The 21,535-nt window shown below is 35.7% G+C and overlaps 1 protein-coding gene across 1 annotated transcript in view; it reads right to left on the reverse strand.

The window, feature by feature from the left end:
• Positions 1–5,735: 5,735 nt before the first annotated feature.
• The window catches only part of LOC128993053 (uncharacterized), a 42,167-nt gene continuing 26,367 nt past the window's right edge, over positions 5,736–21,535 (reverse strand). Inside the window, exons 10-15 of the mRNA XM_054416808.1 lie at positions 15,087–15,401; positions 14,691–14,796; positions 13,635–13,713; positions 7,677–7,772; positions 6,175–6,414; positions 5,736–5,824 (exon numbers count right to left, since the gene is read on the reverse strand). Coding sequence (XP_054272783.1) covers positions 5,736–5,824; positions 6,175–6,414; positions 7,677–7,772; positions 13,635–13,713; positions 14,691–14,796; positions 15,087–15,401 — 925 coding nt within the window. The remainder of the gene's footprint in view (positions 5,825–6,174; positions 6,415–7,676; positions 7,773–13,634; positions 13,714–14,690; positions 14,797–15,086; positions 15,402–21,535) is intronic.

The following is a 21,535-nucleotide window of genomic DNA, read 5'->3' on the forward strand; positions in this document are numbered from 1 at the left end:
AATTATTCTTAGGATACGATATTATGGTACCAATACAATCATATAGGTACTACACTTTCGGCAAAACTGGCCAAAAATCTTCGTGCTTGGCTCCTATTGGACAGCACGCGAGGCTTCTGATTGGGAGTTAGCGAGTTCCGCCGAGGGACCGAGTTAGCGACTTCCGTACGAGGACGGAATTCGCTAACCTGGCTCTAGAGTGGGTTAGCCAATTCCGAAACCGAACAAGTTAGCGAGTTCCTCTCATCGACCAAATTTGAAGATAGGGCGTTTAACATGGGGTTAGCGAGTTCCAGAGTTAGCCAATTCCGCGGACCCCTTTTTATAGATCTGCAAATTCAAACTGCAGTAAATTTGTTCATTTATGATCTGATTGTTTATATATTAAAAAACCCTGAATATCTTCAATTTAATAATCACAGTCACAACACTCATTTTAAAAATACTGCGCTATTAGAATCCCATCGTCTTAGTAAAACTAGTAATTGCCACATAATTTTATCAATTAAAGTGTATAATTCAGTAAAAAATAATATAAGGTTACATTCAATTAACAAATTTAAGGCTATGTTTTATAATTATCTACTTCAAAACCCTTTTTATAGTCTGGATGATTATTTTAAACTGGGAGAAATTGTCCTTTAGTTTGGTTTTCATTTAGGTTAAGAATGTGAATAGAGTTGAATGTTAATTGTAATATTTGGCTTGTAAGAGTATTTTGTTGTTTATGTTATGACTTGGTTTGAAAACTGTAAATAGACTTTGTCAATGATATGTAAATGTATCCTTATGGCAAATAAAGATTGATTGATTGATTGATTGATTGATTGTTTGTGATTAGATCGTTTTATTTAGGATAAAATGGGTTTAATAACAATAAATGTTTTAAGCTAAGAATGATGACCAGTCTACTAAAGGAGTATGTTTAATCTATGGTAAACGTAGTGTATGGAGTTCATGTTATTGGGCCTGAAATTGGAATCAATGGCCATGTTTTTTTGCAGGAATGCTCGGAGGGTGGAGTTGTTTTGTTTCAGTCCCACAAACGTGAACATTTACTAAAAGCATAAAATTGCTAAACGTGTTTAAGACGGCATATTGTTGCTAAACAAGTCAAATCTTAAAATAACTTGCAATGATAAAATTCCGACGTGGAGTGGTATTCAAGCAATTAACTTAGGCCTAGGGGCACGATATAGTTTTAAATACAGGCTTAAAGGAATGTAACTGTGACCAGACTATAGGGGGCGGAAAATTATTTGGGCCTAGGGGCGCCAAAATGTTAAATCCGGCCCTGACCGGTACCAACATTTTCTTGGATCCGCCCATCACTACGGCAAACTAAATGAATTTCCTAGTTAGATTTTCAATATATTTCTTATTTAGGACTAAACAATGTTAATTTTAATGAGTACTTAGGTTTGGGCCTTTTTGTCTTCTTTTGGTCTTTTTTCTGGGGATGGTGTGAGTCATCAGAATCTTCCTTTGAGGATTCTTCGATTGTAACAGGAAACTGCCCTGCAATACAGATTTATCAAACCTTAAAAACAAAAACAGACAATATGTTCTAAGTGAACTATAAGGTTAGTTGATCAAATTGTTTACTAACATTTCAATTCAAATATACTAGGCATGGGCGGTAGTTAGCTAACACATATCTGAAGCGGATTGCACGGACCTTTCGTGTTAAATTAAATGAAAGTTTGACCTTTTTTTATCTTTTAATTAGTCATAGTCAAGAATTTATTCATAGGTAAAGTAACATACTTAGCCTACATGAATACAATTTTTAATTCATCTAAGTATAAGGACAGGTCCATTAAATATACCTTGAGACTCCTTTTGGAAATATTGGGTTTTAGTTCCATTTAATTTTTTAGAGGAGGAAAAATTCATGTTCTGCATTGACAGTCTTTTTTAAGAGCCCTAATTTATGATTTACAACGAGAAAGTTATTTTTGTTCAGTGTATTGTGAAGCGGTCCTGCCAACATTCATCGTCAGATGACTGAAGTCATGAAGCAGTGAGATGGCTGATGTCATTTGCAGGCCCTAATGCAATTTGTGAGGGTTAAGTGTTAAAATGGGCACTTTATGGGTTTTTTATGAGTTAAAAAAACATAACCTGCAATAGTGAAAACTGAAAACCTTATGTACCAGCTACAGTGCAACCTCTGTAAAGCCCAATAATAGGCCTAACCACCCAAACGATAAATAAATATAAAATCTTAACCCCTTTATAATTTGACCTGTAATAGGAGGGTCAAATATTGTAAAGAGGAAGTGTTTGGCAATGTTGTGTGAGTAGGCTGGTAGTGTTGTTAAACAATAACTTGTTGTGCTGACCTACTGAAGGCTGTTGCTTTAAGTAGGCCAGGGCACTTGATCAAGGGGTCAGTTTTTGTGTGGAGTGGTTTGTGTGGTGCACCGGAGGACAGGGTCCTGCTGGGGGAGCTGGAGCCCAAGGCCCTTGGCCTTGGGTCCAGGTAAGACAATGTAAAGGGTTTTCAAAATAGGGGTTTAGAGTCTTTTCCAAATTGGGGTTTCAGTTTCTAACTAAATGATTTATACAGTTCCAGTCTACTCTACCTTTTATGATTGTGAGTTTATCTTTGTGTTGTTTTTGAGTATTTAATAAAGTTGGGTTTTGTAAGCGAGTGCTGAGTTTCATTCCTGAGCTACGTCACCCAAAGTAGCGGTAGGTATTCCAAGAGGAATTCAACCGTTACAAGGTGATGGAAGCGCCGGGAGTTTTGTAATTTTTTACAAAACTTCGATCTTGGTACCTCTTAGAAAAATAATTGGCTTTAATTTTTGGGGTTCTAGTAATGTGAAGTTTGGTTTTTTTTAAATATATTTTTTTTGGTTATTTGTAATCACCACTTTGGTGCAGTTTTTAATCAGTTCTATTTGGGGGTTCAGTGTTTTTTGGGACAGCAGTGAAGGGCTGGAATGCCGTAAATGTGAAGTTTTTCAGTGTTATTTTGTGTGAGTCTATGTGTCATGTGTGGGTTGCACGTGAGTTCGATGTTCGATATGTGTTCGTGTTGGGTTACACGAGTGTTCTATGCGTCATGTGCGGGTTGCATGTGAGTTCGATATGTGTTCGTGTTGGGTTACACGAGTGTTCTATGCGTCATGTGCGGGTTGCACGTGAGTTCGATGTTCGATATGTGTTCGTGTTGGGTTACACGAGTGTTCTATGCGTCATGTGCGGGTTGCACGTGAGTTCGATACGTGTTCGTTGAGTTTATTGTGTATCGTGTTTGGAAGCACGAGAGTTTTTGCGTTATGTGCTGAGTGCACATGGTTGTTAAGCATTGCGTGCTGGATGCACGAGGTATGTGTTGTGCTGAATGCACAGGGTTTTCATTTGTTATGTGCTGGGAGCACAAGGTGAATTTGTGTTACGTGCTGAGTGCACGAGGTACTTTTTTACTTTATGCTAAGTGCTAGCTGCACAAGGTTTTTATTTGTTCTGTGCTGGATGCACATGTGTAATGTGTGTTTCAGATGTTGTTTGCTGTGCACAAGTGTGTGTATTTGCCTGGTTAAATTTGTGTTGAATCTGGGATCTTGTAGTTCCCAGGTTTCTCGAAGATGTGATTCTGTGGTTGCAGACCTGCTATTTCTACACTCTAAAGTGTATATTGTGCGAATAATGTGGCAGACACATGTTGTCAAACTAGTCTGTTTCAGCTCTTTATGCGCGGTAGATGCAGTGAATAATGGATCAATATATTATATTTTGTAGAAGTAGTTTGAGGGATAGTTAATTATTTATAGTGTATTATGGTGTACTGTTTTAGAAATATATTTGAGCTTAAACTTTAATTTGATAGTAATATATTTTTTTCAGATGGGGATTTTTACAAATGGTTAATACTGTTAATGATTAGAGTAGGTATTCATGTTGATATTTCAGAGTATAGCACGAGCAAAGTTGCGGTGAGAGAAGTCAGCATGTTTGTAGGCTGAGGAATGCTGAGCGTGGTGTAAATGGCCTCTCTGTGACCTGACCTTGCTGAGTGCTGACCGTGTTTTGTTACACTGTTTACCTTTTAATACTGATGCTCTAGAGTTTGCTTTGGGAAATCAGCAATGCATGAATGTTTTATTTTGGGAACAAATTTTTGTTTTTACAGGTGATAGATTGTTGGAGAAATTTTAAAAGGGAAATTGGTTTTGCTTACGGGTTAGTTTGTAACGTTTTGGGCCCAAATCATTTTTTTTTTTCAGCAATCATGTTTTTGAATTTTTATCAGAGAATTACACATGCAATTTTTCAAGTTCATTTTCTGAATTTATGTATTGCTTCTTAAGTTTTTGAAGTATGTGATTTAAAAATGTAGCCTACTGAAGTAAAATGTTTCACTTGTTTTAACACCAAAGCAAAGTAGGGACTAGGGAGTGATTTGAAATGTTTGTTTAACTATTATTTTTTATAGTAATAAATTTTAGTTGTGTTTTTAAAGATACTAAGGGAAATTGAATTTGATTCGGGAGATGATTTTGTTTTGTTAGGTAAGAGATAAATCGCATGACTCCCCGAAAATAACTGTATTGGGAAATAATGTTTTAAATGTTGCAATAGTGTCCTTTAGTGAATTTAATAGTCTCACAAAATTTAAAGACAAAGACGGATTATGTATTAAAAGAATATTTTATTGAGATATATTTTGTTGTTTAGATTTTTAATTATCAGGGACTTAAATGGGAGACAAATTGAATATTTTTGTTTATTCAGAATTAAATTAAATTATACTAGAAATGAAAGACTGTTCCATCATTTATTGTTTTAAATACTTTGAAAAAGGTTATATTTGAAGAATTTGAAGTAAATCAATCTGAAATTATTTATAATGTTTTGTTATTTCATCGTATAGGCCTATGATTTGTTAAGGTAACACATTCCAAACACTTCTCTTAGTTTCAATAATTTTTGTTTTAATGTTGGTTGTGTTGTTTTGTTCTTAATGTGAGTTTGAGAATTTCTTTAAAAGTCTAGGGTTTTTTTATAAATTATATGTTGTATTTGTGAGTTATATGTTTGTGTAGGCTTCCTATTTACCCATCCCCACTGACCAACTGTAGACAAGGCTACAAGAACTTCATGATTTGCCGTGCTATCTTCAACATTAGGATCGGAGGAAGAGACTTTGTCAAACTCAATGAAAACTGGGGAAAAACAGCTGGCATGGGCTTTTAAGAAGAGGAGAACTTCAGGCTGCAGTACACTCTATCAATGGCAAAAGCAGTCCAACATCATCGTCAACCAAAGTCGATTCATCATCAATGCTGTCAAGGAACGCTGGATGGACTACAGACTATAGACACCGAAGTGGGAGACATCGCAGAAGACATGGCTGTGGTCAAACATCTGAAGACCAACGACTGTTCGAGGAGGCTTTATCGACGCAACTGCTGAGGAAGTCAGAAACAGTTGGTCAGTTCTTCCCATCCTAAACCTTATTTTAATTTTGTTTAGGTACAATTTTAAAAGTTTTAAATCAGTTTTTGTTATTAATTTTTTTTCTCTCTGAGTGGATGTATCTATGTAGTTGAGACGCTGGGGACATCGTCTGGAGGAAATGGGGGGATGTAATAGGAGGGTCAAATATTGTAAAGAGGAAGTGTTTGGCAATGTTGTGTGAGTAGGCTGGTAGTGTTGTTAAACAATAACTTGTTGTGCTGACCTACTGAAGGCTGTTGCTTTAAGTAGGCCAGGGCACTTGATCAAGGGGTCAGTTTTTGTGTGGAGTGGTTTGTGTGGTGCACCGGAGGACAGGGTCCTGCTGGGGGAGCTGGAGCCCAAGGCCCTTGGCCTTGGGTCCAGGTAAGACAATGTAAAGGGTTTTCAAAATAGGGGTTTAGAGTCTTTTCCAAATTGGGGTTTCAGTTTCTAACTAAATGATTTATACAGTTCCAGTCTACTCTACCTTTTATGATTGTGAGTTTATCTTTGTGTTGTTTTTGAGTACTTAATAAAGTTGGGTTTTGTAAGCGAGTGCTGAGTTTCATTCCTGAGCTACGTCACCCAAAGTAACAGTACGTATTCCAAGGGAAACGACCGTTACAGACCCATTACATCCTTACTTTCTAACCTGGCTAGGATTATGATCCCTTTTCAGAATAAGTGTGTAATTTGAAAGACAGACATCAACAAATTACTTACTTTTTAAAGACCTTTTCTTTTTATTGTTGCTGCATGACAAATAAGTAGTAATTTTCTTGTAGTAATTGTGGATGTAGTACTTAATGTCGCGCCAAGAGCGACGATCCAAAGCCGAGTTCTGCCTGATGCACTGTTCGCACTCTTTTTTTCCTGGAACCACACGTTTTTGGATCGCCAAATGGAAGAAAGTCATCACTGCATCCTTTTCTTCAGTGGTCCATGATCGCTTAGGTATTGGTTCTGAAATTAAATTTTTATCGTGTTAAGAAATTTAATGGTAGGAATAAAAAATTGGTTTACCAGTGAAGCCTTATACTCAGTTTTATAAGTATCCCACAAGCTTTTAAAATATTTAAATATTTGACTAAAAAATATAAATCTGTCTTTCAGAAAAATTAGTTTTTTTTTTAGCATAAATTAGGCTTTGTTTATAGCAGATACAAAATTTTTAAAAAACTGTGGAATAAGGTAAGAATAGGGTGAGCAGTGATGGAGTGTGATGATATAGCTGCAAATTATGTCTTGTGAAGTTCACTCCTCAAGTCTGCACTGCGAGTAGTGTTGAATTTAAAACTATTCTTTACAACAAAATCAAACATATTTGCAAATAGACAATGAAGATACGCTCGATGTTGAGCCAAATATATGTCTATTCTTGCTATCATTTAAAATTTAAACTTAAACAAAAATTAAGAAAACAAATTTTTTTTCTTTTTTTAAATTTACTATTCTTTTAGTGAACTTGAATGCCGGCTATTTGAATTAAAATCAGAACTCAATGATACTCTGCCGGATTATTAAAAATACCAGATTACTCTACAATTATTGCGAGACTAGATAAAATATCAATAATTATAGAGCATCAAACTAAATCGTTGGCTGGCAGGCTATCATTACATGTTTTACTGTGCTTTCCCATATTTTATTTTAGTAGTGATGAAAAATGCTAAAAATAAAAATGTAACAAATATTATGTAAATAATAAAATGTATAATAAAATGTAATAAATTAAATAGAAGTCGCTCTCCACGTAGGAGGGTTGCTTCTGGTGTATGACGATCGCTTGCAACAAATATTTCCTGCACTGGGAAAAATATTACAAGTGAAATCGCAAACGTTTTCCGAGGATAGCTCAGCCAACAATGGCTGGGTAAAGTTCCAGGGTCTGCGATAGGGGATGCTCCTGACTTAGGACAATTTCTCCCGAGATATAACGTAACGAGATGCTACCCTTCTGAGGTAGGATGATTGTTCCCAAACTAAAACGGTTGCTCCCCATGTAGGAGGATTGTTCTGAGGTAGGCTGATCGCTCCTGACAAAGGACGATCGAGCAGGCTCTGTTGAGAGCTCTCATTGGGCTTAAAACCGCACTCAACAAAATTTATTTGACTATTTTACACCAGTATTGAAAGTGCAGAACATTAGATGACAGAAGACCACCGGTATAGTAGGTACTGTGCAATTTGTAAAAATCCTCATCAAAATTAAATTCAAGACTTACTCCTTAAGGGCCTTTTTGTATTCTGGTTTTCTTTTTTCTGAACATGGTCTGGGCCATCATCCTTTGACAATTCTTTCATTGTTACATCAAACTTCCCTGAAATCATAAAAATCCATTAGATATTTGTCAGTTTATAAAAAGCAAAAAAGCTAATTTACAACAATTTTAATTTAAATGTACTAGGCATATAGCAATGAGCTAACAAAAATATTAAGTGAATTGGAAAAGGTAATTGGTAAATTATTGGGAAATTTTACCTTTTTATCTTTAAATTAAATTTTTTTCAACTAAATCTTTTTCAATCAACGTAGTTGATTGAATTGAAACCCATATGTTGGGGGATTGGGATAAAACTTTGTAGTCTGGTTTAGACCCAGCGACTGCTGCAATTTTTTGATTTATTTAGCTGTCAAGGTAAATAAATGCAGAAACTAACAGTTAGAGGGATTGGAAAGGTTGTAGCTTTGGTAGGCATCAAATCATTTGCCTCAGAGCAAATCTATATCTGTGAATTGTAATTGCTCGAGGCGCTATCGTCAACCCATTCTCAGGTTACAGCGCCAGTGAAAAGATCTCCCGCAATCACGGCTCCATTGTCAACATGTATTACGCTCGCAGCGCAATCACCAACATATTCCGCCGTCACAGCCCTATATTCAAAATGTCTTGTGGTCACAGTGCTATATTCAACATGTCTTGTGGTCACAGCGCCATCTAGAACATATCCCGAAACGATGACACGATTGTCAACATGTTCAATCCTTGCGACACAATCGTCAACAACCGACCCCCCTATAAGCGCTATCGTGAACCTTGTTTTTTATAATCATTTTCTGTGTTATACGACATTATTGCTTAGGTCTGATAGTTGAGACTCTACTGAATATATAGAACAGATTAGCCTGTATTTCTAAGCTCAATAAACTTTGAAGTCCACAATTCAAAATAAACCAGAGTTAAAGTTTCAATTACATTAAGAAATTTTTAATGTCAGTTTAAATTACATTATTACACCATTTTAGGTTATATATAGTACTGTAATTTGTGTGTAATTTGTAGTAATTTGTGGCATTGCCTGACCATAGAGGTTATTGACGTTGTAATATACAGTACTGTGACAAAGACTAACCATAGAGATTATTGACAACGTAATATACGGTAGGCCTACTGTAACATTGCCTAACCATAGAGGTTATTGACGTCGTAATATACAGTACTATGACATTGACTAACCGTAGAGGTTATTGACGTCAGCAATATACAGTACTGTAACATTGCCTAACCATAGAGATTATTGACAACGTAATATACGGTAGGCCTACTGTAACATTGCCTAACCATAGAGGTTATTGACGTCGTAATATACAGTACTATGACATTGACTAACCATAGAGGTTATTGACGTCAGCAATATACAGTACTGTAACATTGCCTAACCATAGAGATTATTGACATCGTAATATACAGTACTGTGACATTGGCTAACCATAGAGATTATTGACGTCAGCAATATACAGTACTGTAACATTGCCTAACCATAGAGATTATTGACGTCGTAATATACAGTACTGTGACATTGACTAACCATAGATTATTGACAACATAATATACGGTAGGCCTACTGTAACATTGCCTAACCATAGAGGTTATTGACTTCGTAATATACAGTACTATGACATTGACTAACCGTAGAGGTTATTGACGTCAGCAATATACAGTACTGTAACTAGGGGTGTGCGAATACCACTTTTTCTTTTCGAATCGAATACGAATCGAATAGAGAGAATTTCAAATTGAATTCAAAATCGAATACTTTCCCTCGAATAGTATTCGAATAGTGAACATTTTTTAACCGAATACTAACCCTCAAATAATGAAAACTTGAAATCAATGTCAAGTCAACTCTCAATAACTTAATTAGCCTACAGTACTAAAACTGTTGGTATGTTTTTCAGAATAAGTGTGGATTGTAAATGTATCTTTCGCTTATTTAATTTAGGCCTAGTTTAATTCAATAGGTAACTGAACTTAGATAATAAGTAAAGGTACAAACCTGAACCAAGTTTTATTAGTCAAAATTATAAAGCACTACCAATAAAAAATTTTGTAAAACACATTCAACCAATTGGGTAGTGATAATCATTATAACCACATAAAAACGCACATTGTTTTCTTTGACTAAGTAGGAATTTAGGCCTACAACTTACTGTCAGCCCTAAGTTTATGTTTTAGAACATAATCTTTTAAAAGGTATGCCTAAAATAAAACCCACAGCCTAACCTCATGACTTGGGCTTAGGCTACTGGACAACTAGGTTTGAATGTACAAGAACCTAGGCCCTATTTTTAACCATTTACAATACCTAGTTTCAATCTTCAATTGAAATAATAAAGCCCCTTTTAGCCTAAATGTAGGCTAACTTAAACTTAGGCATTTTTAGAATGAGTTTATTACGTTACATAGGAAATGTATAATTATTAACTTTTAACCTACTTTTAAGGACCTTTTACACGTGTTGCATTCTGCAACAGAGTCCTTTTTGACAAAAAAATCCCAAATTAAACTCCTTTACTTATTTTTTAATTCTTGTGATGATGTTGAAGGCACATTTAGGCCTAAATCGGCTTCTTCGTCTGAATCCATTTTGTGTCATTCAACCAAACTTTAATGAAGCCTAGGCCTAAAACTTTTAGGCAATATCCAACTGTATAAAAGCAACTGTTGTCAAAATATACAAAAAATTTTATTAAGTTTAGCTGAAATACTTAGCGCAGACGTGCTAAACAAACTGTCTCTAAACTGCAACCTCAAAACTTCTTGTCTTGTAACACCGCTTGCGCTAATGCAAATGCAATAGAAAAAAGAAAGAACAGAAATTGTTGTCTGCTAGAGAAGCAGAAGAATAGAAGCAGACTTCCATAGCAAGTGCGAATTACGTTTTACTCTGGGATCACGGCATCTAGCAGACAACATTTGTATATATCATATTTCAAGTTTATAAAGGTGACAGTGCGCGTTTTGGTACCATGTATAAGAGAACTCAGTATAATTTGTTCCAGTATCTTATTCGCCATCACTTTTACTTTCTCCCCCTATACCATAGTATATGGAGAAAGTACCGTATTGTTTTCGTCAAAATTTTCGAGTTTGAGTTTTGAGTGGATATATTCGTTTTGGGTCCCCCTGGACCCAAAAAAGTGGTTTTCGAAGTGATGTCTGTGTGTGTGTGTGTGTGTGTGTGTCTGTGTGTCTGGATGTGTACAGAGCTAGAGACTACACCTGTGTTCGATTTCGATGAAATTTGGTATGTAGGTTCTAATCCATGGTATCTCCAGGCGTTTTTTTCATTTTTTTGAAATTTTGATTTTTAATGGGATTTTCCCATAAAAACCCATAAAAAGCCGGAAAAATCGAATTTTTTCAAAAATGGCCCGAACAATTTTGATAAAAATTTAGTATGTTGTAGCCCTTTAAACTCTGAACAAAATGGTACAAATCCCATTTCTCTTATTTAAGACCGGAACTATTTTACCGACCTTGTTTATTTGGCTAATGGCGGAGGACATTATTTAATCGGAAACTCACGACCACGACACGATTACACAATAGTTGAAAATGAAACGTTGTCACTCGATAGTCGATAGAAACTGATTACTATTCGTATTTTTGCCCGATGGTAATTTTTTATTAATTACTTGAAACACTATTTTGGCCAACTTGATTTTGTTTTATGTTTTCCAAAGCTCCAACTAATTATGTGACCAGATGGGAAGTATTCGAAAAGGTCCGAACTATTCGACCACCGTCGAACTATTAAAAAAATCGAATACTCGCAGATAGAACGAATCAATTCGAATAGTAGTTTTACTATTCGATTCGATTCGAAATTTCAAATATTCGCACACCCCTAACTGTAACATTGCCTAACCATAGAGATTATTGACGTCGTAACATTGCCTAACCATAGAGATTATCGACGTCATAATATACGGTACAGTAACATTGCCTAACCAAAGAGATTATTGACGTCGTAATATACAGTACTGTGACATTGACTAACCATAGAGATTATTGACGTCATAATATACGGTACAGTACTGTAACATTGCCTAACCATAGAGATTATCGACGTCGTAATATACAGTACTGTGACATTGACTAGCCATAGAGATTGTTGACGTCGGCAATATACAGTACTGTGACATTGCCTAACCATAGAGGTTATTGACGTCGTAATATAAAATACAGTAGAACCTCTTTAATCCGAACTCCCGTGATCCGAACGTCCACTAATCCGAACACCTCATTGCTGTACTTTATACACAGTACAGTAGTTCTATAGGTCTCGCCACCCTAAGTTGAGGCAGCCCAAACTGACCGGGAGGGTCATTACCATCTGGTCCCGCACGACCCTTTATAATCCGATTAGCGACACTTCCGTGAACGCTCTAGTTCAATAATTATCATTAACAAATTTTAAATCGGCTGTATAAATTTAGTCATTTACATTAATGACTTTGATTTAATACACATTTCCGTTTTCGTCCCATCAAAAACGGACAATGTTTACGGTTTGTGAGCTATAAACAATAAACCAAGTAGTGTTTTTGTTTATAGCTCACAAACCGTAAACATTGTCCGTTTTTGATGGGACGAAAACGGAAATTTGTATTAAATCAAAGTCATTAATGTAAATGACTAAATTTATACAGCCGATTTAAAATTTGTTAATGATAATTATTGAACTAGAGCGTTCACGGAAGTGTCGCTAATCGGATTATAAAGGGTCGTGCGGGAACAGCCGGTAACGACCCTCCCGGTCAGTTTGGGCTGCCTCAACTTAGGGTGGCGAGACCTATATATTGTATACTGTATTTAATGTACATTACTGTTTATTCACTATATTTACTACTGTATTAAATAAAAACTGTATTTTACTTTATAAAGCATTTTTTTACTTTTCTCGTAGCAATTACAATCCATTGTAGCCTTGTTTTAGCTATTGTTATGTAAAGACAACAATATGTTCTGTAATCCGAACTATTCAATAGTCCGAACTACCCCCGGTCCCAATTGGTTCGGATTAAAGAGGTTCTACTGTACTGTAACATTGCCTGACCATAGAGATTATTGACGTCGTTATATAGAGTACTGTGACATTGTAAATCAATTAATTTGTTAATTAATTATTATTATTTATTATTATTATTTATTAATTTATTAATTAATTTTTAGACAGCTTTGTGTTAGTAAGAATCGGTCTTGTACATGGATACAGACAACTTTTTGTTAGTAAAAAAATCGGGAAAAATCGGAAAAAATCTGATCCATCAAAACCGGATCCAGCCCAAGATCCGGAATTTTTTGGATCCGATCGGGTGCCGGTTCTAGCTTCCAGTAGTCCAATATCCCGATCAGACCATCACTAGTAATGGGGTGTTTTACAAGTAAAGAAAGAATAAATGAATCAGTATAAAATTCAAACTAGCCAATTTAAGTTGAATAACTCTCCTATTGTGATCACTGTGAAATTCTTGAATATCTTTCTCAGTCACGGAAACATCATCACAGTCTTCCTCAGTCAAGGCTAAATATTGAATATTGCTCTGAGGTAATGAAAACATCATTATCATCTCCAGCGATGGCGGAAAAATCTTGAACATCTCCCGCGGTCGTCGTCCATGATCGCGGCAAAATTCTGATCAGATCTGGCAGCCGTGTAGACATCATCATTGTCTCCCATGGTTAAGAAATTGTCATTGTTTTCTTGCCCGCAACCGCACCAATATTGGTATTTTACCAATCTTGCGATCTTCGGAGATTTGTTGGGTATCGGTATCAAAATCAGCTTTGAGCAGTCGATTCCGATTTCAAAGCCAAGAATTGTTGGAGTCAGAATCGACTCCGACTTTTAGAATCAACCCCCATCCCATTATAAGATTCGTGGCCTAGCCCTACCTTGAATAGGAGTTTCTTGATCTTGAGGCTTAAGGCACATCCCCTCTACCATCTGGCCCCTGCTACCCTCCATGCTTAGCTGAAAAAAAGATAGGCTAGTGACAAATTTAAATTTGTAAAACAAGCCATCAAATAACAATGAAACAATAACTGATCAAAACTGTCTTACAACATAACATAGCTCTGTAAAAACTTTGTGGGTTATAGTTATAGCTACAACTTAGCTAGTAAGCTTTGTTACATGCAAACTGTTGTCACGAGATGTTGTCATCTCATCTTAGTTGAAGACAAGATGGCAAGTTGTCAGTGCGAGTCTTTGTTGTTGCTCTTTGTGCTGAACAGAATAAGGCGCAGAAAGAGAGTGTGAAATCCTCAGGTGCACTGTATTGGTCAAATAATGCTAAGTAATTCAAGCCAATTCATAGTGTCCAAACAGTTAGAATGAAAATTATGAAAAGTTTCAAAAGCTTTTTCGTATTAGGCATATTCTCTTGGTACAACACAACATGCAACCTACGAAGATTCAACTGACGTGAATTAGTAACTGCTTGTATACCGGGGCTACATAAAATCGTGCGACTTGCAAAAACCGACTGGTATGTTTCATGTAGCATGTTATTTATTACTATTATTTATTACGGGTAGCTTAAAATATACTTACTGAGGCCTGCCCGTGCGTAAACATGGCTTATGAGATAATACATTATACAGCACAGTGTCATCTGCATATTCTATATATAAATTGAAATAAAATAGTTTATTATGGTTGGATTAAATTATTTGGATTCGATCTAAGGCCCTTAAATTACACGAGGTAGCCTGGCGACATCGCCAGCTATGATACTGGCTCCTCAGCCTGTCATGGGGCATTGATTCTTATGGATGTTATTACACGAGGGTAGCCAGCGTGTCACCAACTACTGTCACTGGCGACGTCACAACGCTATCTCGTATAATAAGGCTCTAAGTTTGTCAAACTATAAATGAAGCAAACTATTATTTTCCAGTTTTAGACTTTCTGGGACTGAAATATAATTGATTAATGTTTTTACAAACCTCTCTCTGGTTATTTTTAGTTTCTGGTTCCATTTCAAATTGTGTTGGCTGTGGTTCTATACTGCTCAAGCTTTCAAAATGTTCTTCAGTATCTTCTGTCAACAATCTGAAATTAAAATGAACGAAATATAAGTATTTGTACAGTAAAAGCTCAGTAAGCAGTCCTGTTTGATAGTTGTCAAAAAGTTGGCGTTTTCTATAAAAATCAGTCATTTAAATCAACACATTCTGTCGGCTCAATTCAATTACTTCTGTATTGTTTAACAAACTAGCGACAACATTAATATGGGGATGAAACGTCTTGTTCTATTAATAGTCAAAGGTAATACATACACCAATAAATACTGGCTATTTCTAAGCTATACCGGTAATAAATTTATAAAAAATTAAACTTACGATTCTGGTTTAGAACGACTCTTAGGACCAACACTAAATATTTTTGAATGGTCATCTTCAATTTGTATTTCTTCATATTCCATGTTTGGCTCTTTCTTTGGCAAAACTTCGCTGTTATAGGAATCCACATCCGTATTAATGAAAATATCACTTTTGAACGATGCACAAGGACCAAAATTTGTTGAACCTCCTATGACATAATCTTGATTGGCTTCAATAGTTCCAAAACTTAGCGGATCTGTGCAGGGCTCAAATCTCTTGCCAAAATAAAAGTTTGTTTTATGATAGTGTAAAATATTTTCCTTTAGAGGTCCACTGTAAACAAAAATTATTTTATTTTCATTGGTTTTTAAATCAATATTTACTAACTGCTTAAAATAATAGTAATGCATACATTCCTAAACATATTGGTTTTAATAATTTGAACACATGAAAACCTTGACATTTTCAAGCTGACTAAGGTATACATAAAACTTTGATTAACACTTTCATTGCTAGGGGCGGGAATTTACGCCCCTCTGTACCGGCACCACTGGCGCGGGGCGGGAAATGTCCTCCTTCTCCAATACCAACAACCTTGCTTCAATGTAAGCTCAGCCATTGCCGGGGAGCGTTACAATTGTTGCCAGCCTTAGCTTAGAATATAAGCTTTAGTCTGGTGTAGGTTGGTACTAAAATGTCCTGTAAAATCCTGTCTGGCAATACTTTTGTCCCGGTTCCGGCAATTTTCTCTTTTCGAGCCACTGGAAAAATATAGTGTATTTACAAAGACACTAGTTGGCTACGGATCCAGGCAGTGCTACTACCTTTGGGTGTTTCAGTGAACTACATCCACTCTCGGGCTAATGCAGCACAATCACCGCTGCTCTATTTTTTATTCGTCAGACTGAAATATTTGATTGCCAATTGCGTTCACCGATTCAGTTGCGCGGCGCGTAGGCGAGCGCCTGTTTGAAGGTTTGCCGCACTGAACGTGTTAACTTAATTGAGATCATAAGTTGAGTCATTTTAACAGGAATGTTGCTGGAAGTCAACAGTCCCGGAAGATCAAATAATTTATACCTGTGCCGCTAGGTCAAAAACTACAATGTTTGCAGTGTCTGTAGATCAAAAGTCCCAGGAAGTCAAATAATACAGTCCGAGCTAAAAACGTGGTATATGTTAAAGCAATTGACTTATTGGGAATTTGACCTAATGCAACAGCAGTTTCAATATAACGAAATACGGTAAAATACAAGTTCAGTTTCGCTGAGTCAACAGTGCCGGAAGATCAAAAGCAATAAAAGTGAACGTCGATTCAGTGTAAAGAAGACCTCCTGCAACGCTTACTACACCAACAAAACTCGCTTTTAGTTACTTCGTGTTTTGTCATAATTAGAATAGAGCTAAAATTATCATATTTGGTACATAGCTTATATATTAATGCTTCTTGCCAACTGTTTGGTCAACACTGTAAATAGGTATAGCCTTTCGTCAAAATTTGTGGCATAAAATACCCGCAAGGACGATCTGAAAATTTCTGGTTATTATATACGTTTGTAAAAGGAGATCCATTTAATTGTAGAACTATTTTATGAGTTATAATGTAGTCTACATATAAACTGTGTAAATGTATTACGCCTCGGAAGGGTTGAAACCTGTCCAAACTATCATATATATTATTAAAACGTAAATGGGGGTTTTTCACGATTCTGAATCAACCAGACGATGGATTTTCATTAGTTTTGTGTTGAAAGAAAGACAATTTTGAGAACTAGGGAATTTAAAAGCTATAATTTAAAATTAGTGTCCCAGTTTTTTATAAATTAAGTTTTAGTTTTTAAAAAGTCTAGCAACCGATGCTAACCTTCTCCAATAAGTCAATGCTTTTAGCACAATATAATTTGCTTAACATAACAGCTGTAACATTCAGCATTTGTGACACAAATTCAGCATTTGGAAGAAAATTCAAATACATACTTATGGTTGGCTTATTTATACCATAGATAAAACATACTAGTCTATGTTTATACTATGTGTAATGCTGACCATTGATAAAATTTAATTCTTCGGTACGAGTATGGCAGATTAATTTAATATGCATAGTAAAATACATTAGTAGGATGTTCAAATTATTTTTTAAAGTATTCTTTGTAATCATCGATTTGTTTTAGTCCAATATAATTTGTTTTAACTAACAGCTGGTTGAATGTGCTATGTATACTTATAAAAGGCAAAGCCCTCACTGACACACTCACTCTCACTCACTCATCATCACTACTAATTCTCCCACTTCCCATTGACCTAGGAGGCTGAAATTCGATACACCGATTATTTGGGCATTAAATAGGAAAACTGAGTAATTTTTATTATGATAGGGCATTCGAGCTTCGCCCCAGTAGCTCTGGAGTTTCCCATGTTAACCTTATGATTTTTCATATTTAAAAGGAATTAATGAATCTTAACAGCTGTGTCAATTAAACAATTTATGACAACAGCTAATTTGCAACCAAAAGCTGAGTGAGCGTTTCGAACGAACTTCAACCTGGAGGCGAGTTAACCCGCTAACCCCAAGGCAAGTGAGCTCAGCGAACGAGCTCCAACCTAAAGGTGAGTGAGCGTAGCGAACGAACTTCAACCAGGACGTGATTGAGCCATGCGAACGAGCTCATCTTGAAAATTAATTAGTTAAACGGGGCAAAGCCAGCGGGTACAGCTAGTTATTCTATAGAATTATTAGGTTTTTAGCGAATTTCGCATATAGGGAATAAGCTATTACCGTAGTACTCATGGCAACACCTGGACCCGGGACCGATGTAATTTTTCGTTTTGAGTCCCATCCGTTCAAATTCATATATATGTAAGTGTATAAGACATTTTGGGGACTTGACTTTTTCGGGTCTCAAGAATTTATACGAAAATACACTATTGCAATATTTTGAGGACTTGAATTTCCGTATGTGTATAAGACATTCTGGGCACTTGACTTTTTCGGGACTCGAGAATTTAGTACTTTTCGAGGACCTGTGCAAATTATTCCATTCCAAATGCAGCGCGTTATCGATCTTCACCCTTGTGTGGGCCTCCCATTCACTGACGGAATGTCTCGTGGCGTATGACGACCGGATATAAATAGTCACTTTACACTCAATTATCTCGTTATTTTTTCAGCATATTCGTTGACCCGTCTGCAGGTGTTATGTTGACGGGCTGTCAGAGCGTCTGTTGCAATAACTGGAATTCCTTATGTATGTTTGCTGCTGATTACGGTGAAGTATTGTTAGAAATTCCACCTAATCTTTAAAGTTACCCATTAAATTCATAGAAATAATAATATTTAAGTGTTTGACGAGTACCCCTATTGTATTCAAAATACTAAACGGCCCAACCCAAGATTTAATACAAGCCAAAGGTGTCTTATAGATTCCGAGTAAATTATTATAAACTATCAAATGGAGCATGTAAAGTGCATTATAAATAATCAACAAACCCTAACATAATTGACTATTGATTCAGTTACTGATTCGGGAATTACAATTGCTGATGATAACTGAATGCTCTGACCTGAAGCAGTGTTCTTCTTTACTTCTTTACCTATAAAACACATGGGATACAGCCTTTCTTCACTGATCACGTAATGCGTGATTTTCTATAAAGTCTTGGAAAAATAAAAGGAAAAATAGATAGAATACAGGTGTACTGTATGTGGTTTACACACAAATATTCATCAAACTGTGTGATAGTTTGTTATAGCAATGAACAATTTGAGAGTATCGTATTGTTTAAGTCGATGGAAAATCTCTGTTGATCCTGTTTTACAAGCAAACCAAAAAGATACAGTAGTCACCACTCTATGCGACATATTCTAACCAGAAAATTGTAATCGTATGATTCTATAAGCATTGGTAGGATTGCAAAGTACTACACAAACATTATTTCAAGGGTAATAACAGTCACAATTTCCGCTGACTTTAAAAGAGTCAACTAAACTATTATACTAATGGACACACAACTAAATGGAACAATTAATGGAAATTCTCACGATGTACATTCGTTCGATATAAGCATTGAGTAGAGTATACACGTCAGTACATACGTGTATACCCAATGATATAAGCAACGGTTCTTGCAATTTATTGCTTATTGTTTTTTAGAGTTGTTTTCGGACTTACTCTGTTTTCGGACTTACTCACACTCGTATAAGGTTTTCCACGTTTGTCATTGATAATGTAGCCATGTTGCTTTGAAATGGTGACCATACAAATGTATGCATTTTAAGCCAAGTATGAATGGAGATGAGTGTGGGATGAGTGGAGTGATCTTGTTGTCCTGTTTGTGACTAAGGCCGACATAATCCTTAGACACAGCTGTTAATTAATAGTGCATACAGTCAATTAATAGCAGCAGAGGTCAAGTTTGGTATCAAATTAAAGGTTTTATTCATAAAAATACATTGCCGCAAACCCAAACTCAAACGATGATGATGATAATAACGTTAATGATGTCGCTAAAACGTATCGTTTGAAATTTAACAGCTGAAAATAAGTGAAATAGAAAAGGTTTTGGTTAAATCCATCAAACTGTAATTGGACACTAGTAAATAAAGGGTGGACCAAAAAAACAGGGACAATTTTAAAATGTTATTACTCACCTGTTATAAAGGCTGGAGAGTTCATTGATGCGGCAAAAGAAAGTTTATTTGATGCCATTTAGTGTATAGTTACTATGGATCATCAATGGTTACCACAACATCGTGCCTTTGTCATAGAGACCTATTTTGAAGAATAATTTGACTTTCATTTCTACTCAAAGTCAATTTCGTGTTCACTTCAACTTTGGCCGTAATGGTGCAGCCCCAAACCGAATAAACTACTCAAAGATGGGTAAACAATGTCCTATACACGGCTTTTATACTCAAAATTAAACCTATGCAAATTTAAATTTCAATGCAATGTTTTGCAAACGGTTGGCTTTGGACGCTCGACGCAGGACACTCGCGCGAACCATTTCAATGTTTTCCGGCGTTCGAACAGTCCAAGGTATCTTACTAGGTTTGACTTTGAGTGCAGAAGACGTGTTCTGGAAATTACTTACCCAACTTTAAATAGTTTTTCGCTTTGGGGTTGCACCATTACGGCCAATGTTGAAGTGAAAACGAAATTGAGGTTGAGTAGAAATGAAAGTCAAATTATTCTTCAAAACGTCTCTATGACAAAGGCACGATGTTGCGGTAACCATTGATGATCCATAGTAACGATACACTAAATGGCATCAAATAAACTTTCTTTTGTCGCATCAATGAACTCTCCAGCCTTTATAACGGCTGAGTAATAACATTTTAAAATTGTCCCTATTTTTTTGGTCCACCCTTTACTAGTGCACTTGTTGCTACCTCCCCCCTTCGGTTTCATGTATTCCTCTCAATCAGTTCAAACCTAGGAGGATTAAACATTAATGTTACCTAATTAATGTTAAATCCTCCTAGATTCAAACCTGAAACACCCAGATCGAAACTCGCCTGTCGTTATTTTACCATCGCCTTTTTTTAAAATATATTTTTCAAAAAAGAAAGATTATATTGATTTACTTTGGATTTTAAAAATGTTAAAGTTTTATTTTGTTGAAGATTTATGGTGATACGTAAATATTGTGGTGTAGTAAAGTATATTATATTGTATTTAAGTGTTAAATTTTGAAATTTTAGGGTGAACCGAGATGAATCTTTTTTTATAACATGGGTCTCTCCTACCTTAACATACATACCAAGTTTCATAAACATCGGTTGGAAAAGTGCAAAGATAAATATTTGTATGTAAAAAATACAAAATGGTGGTTATCTGGCTAACGAAACGATTTCGGAAAAAATGTTATCCTTGATTTTCTGTTTATTTTGACCCAAGGAATTACTAGGTAAAGTATCTCCCCGCTTATTTTTAACACCCTGTTTATGATGTATTCTTATTAAGTGAAAAATGTAAGCTGGTAATACAGAAATATGTTTTATAAATAATATGAATGTACTGGTGATCTGTATATTCATCTTTTTCTTGTTCTTAGAACTGTAAATTAAAAGTCCACTCGGCAGTCGCATCGTACGATGTAGTTCTTTCCATGCGTTGCGAAATGCTAAATTTGCCGTCCTCTTCAACCCAAGTGTTATCTATTGAACCACTGATTGTAAAAAATTTAAAAAAAAATATTTTTTACGCATCACACTTTTGGCTACAACTTTGCCACAGACGAAACCTCTCTAACCCAAAAACAAAAAAAATCTCGCATGCTAACTTTTTCATGTTAGAAATCACGATTTAAAACTATTTCACCATACATATCAATTTTTATTAATTAGATCGGTAAATAGTTTAAAGTTCCAACAAAATAGTCATCGAGTAAGACTAACCAAGAAGCTCTGTGCCAATTTTCAAAATTTTAGCACAACTTTAAGTACACCAAAACACGAAATTATTGAA

Source organism: Macrosteles quadrilineatus, unplaced genomic scaffold (assembly GCF_028750875.1).
Source record: "Macrosteles quadrilineatus isolate MER2022 unplaced genomic scaffold, UCM_ALF_1.0 Scaffold_4__1_contigs__length_99947679, whole genome shotgun sequence".
Lineage (NCBI taxonomy): Eukaryota > Metazoa > Arthropoda > Insecta > Hemiptera > Cicadellidae > Macrosteles > Macrosteles quadrilineatus.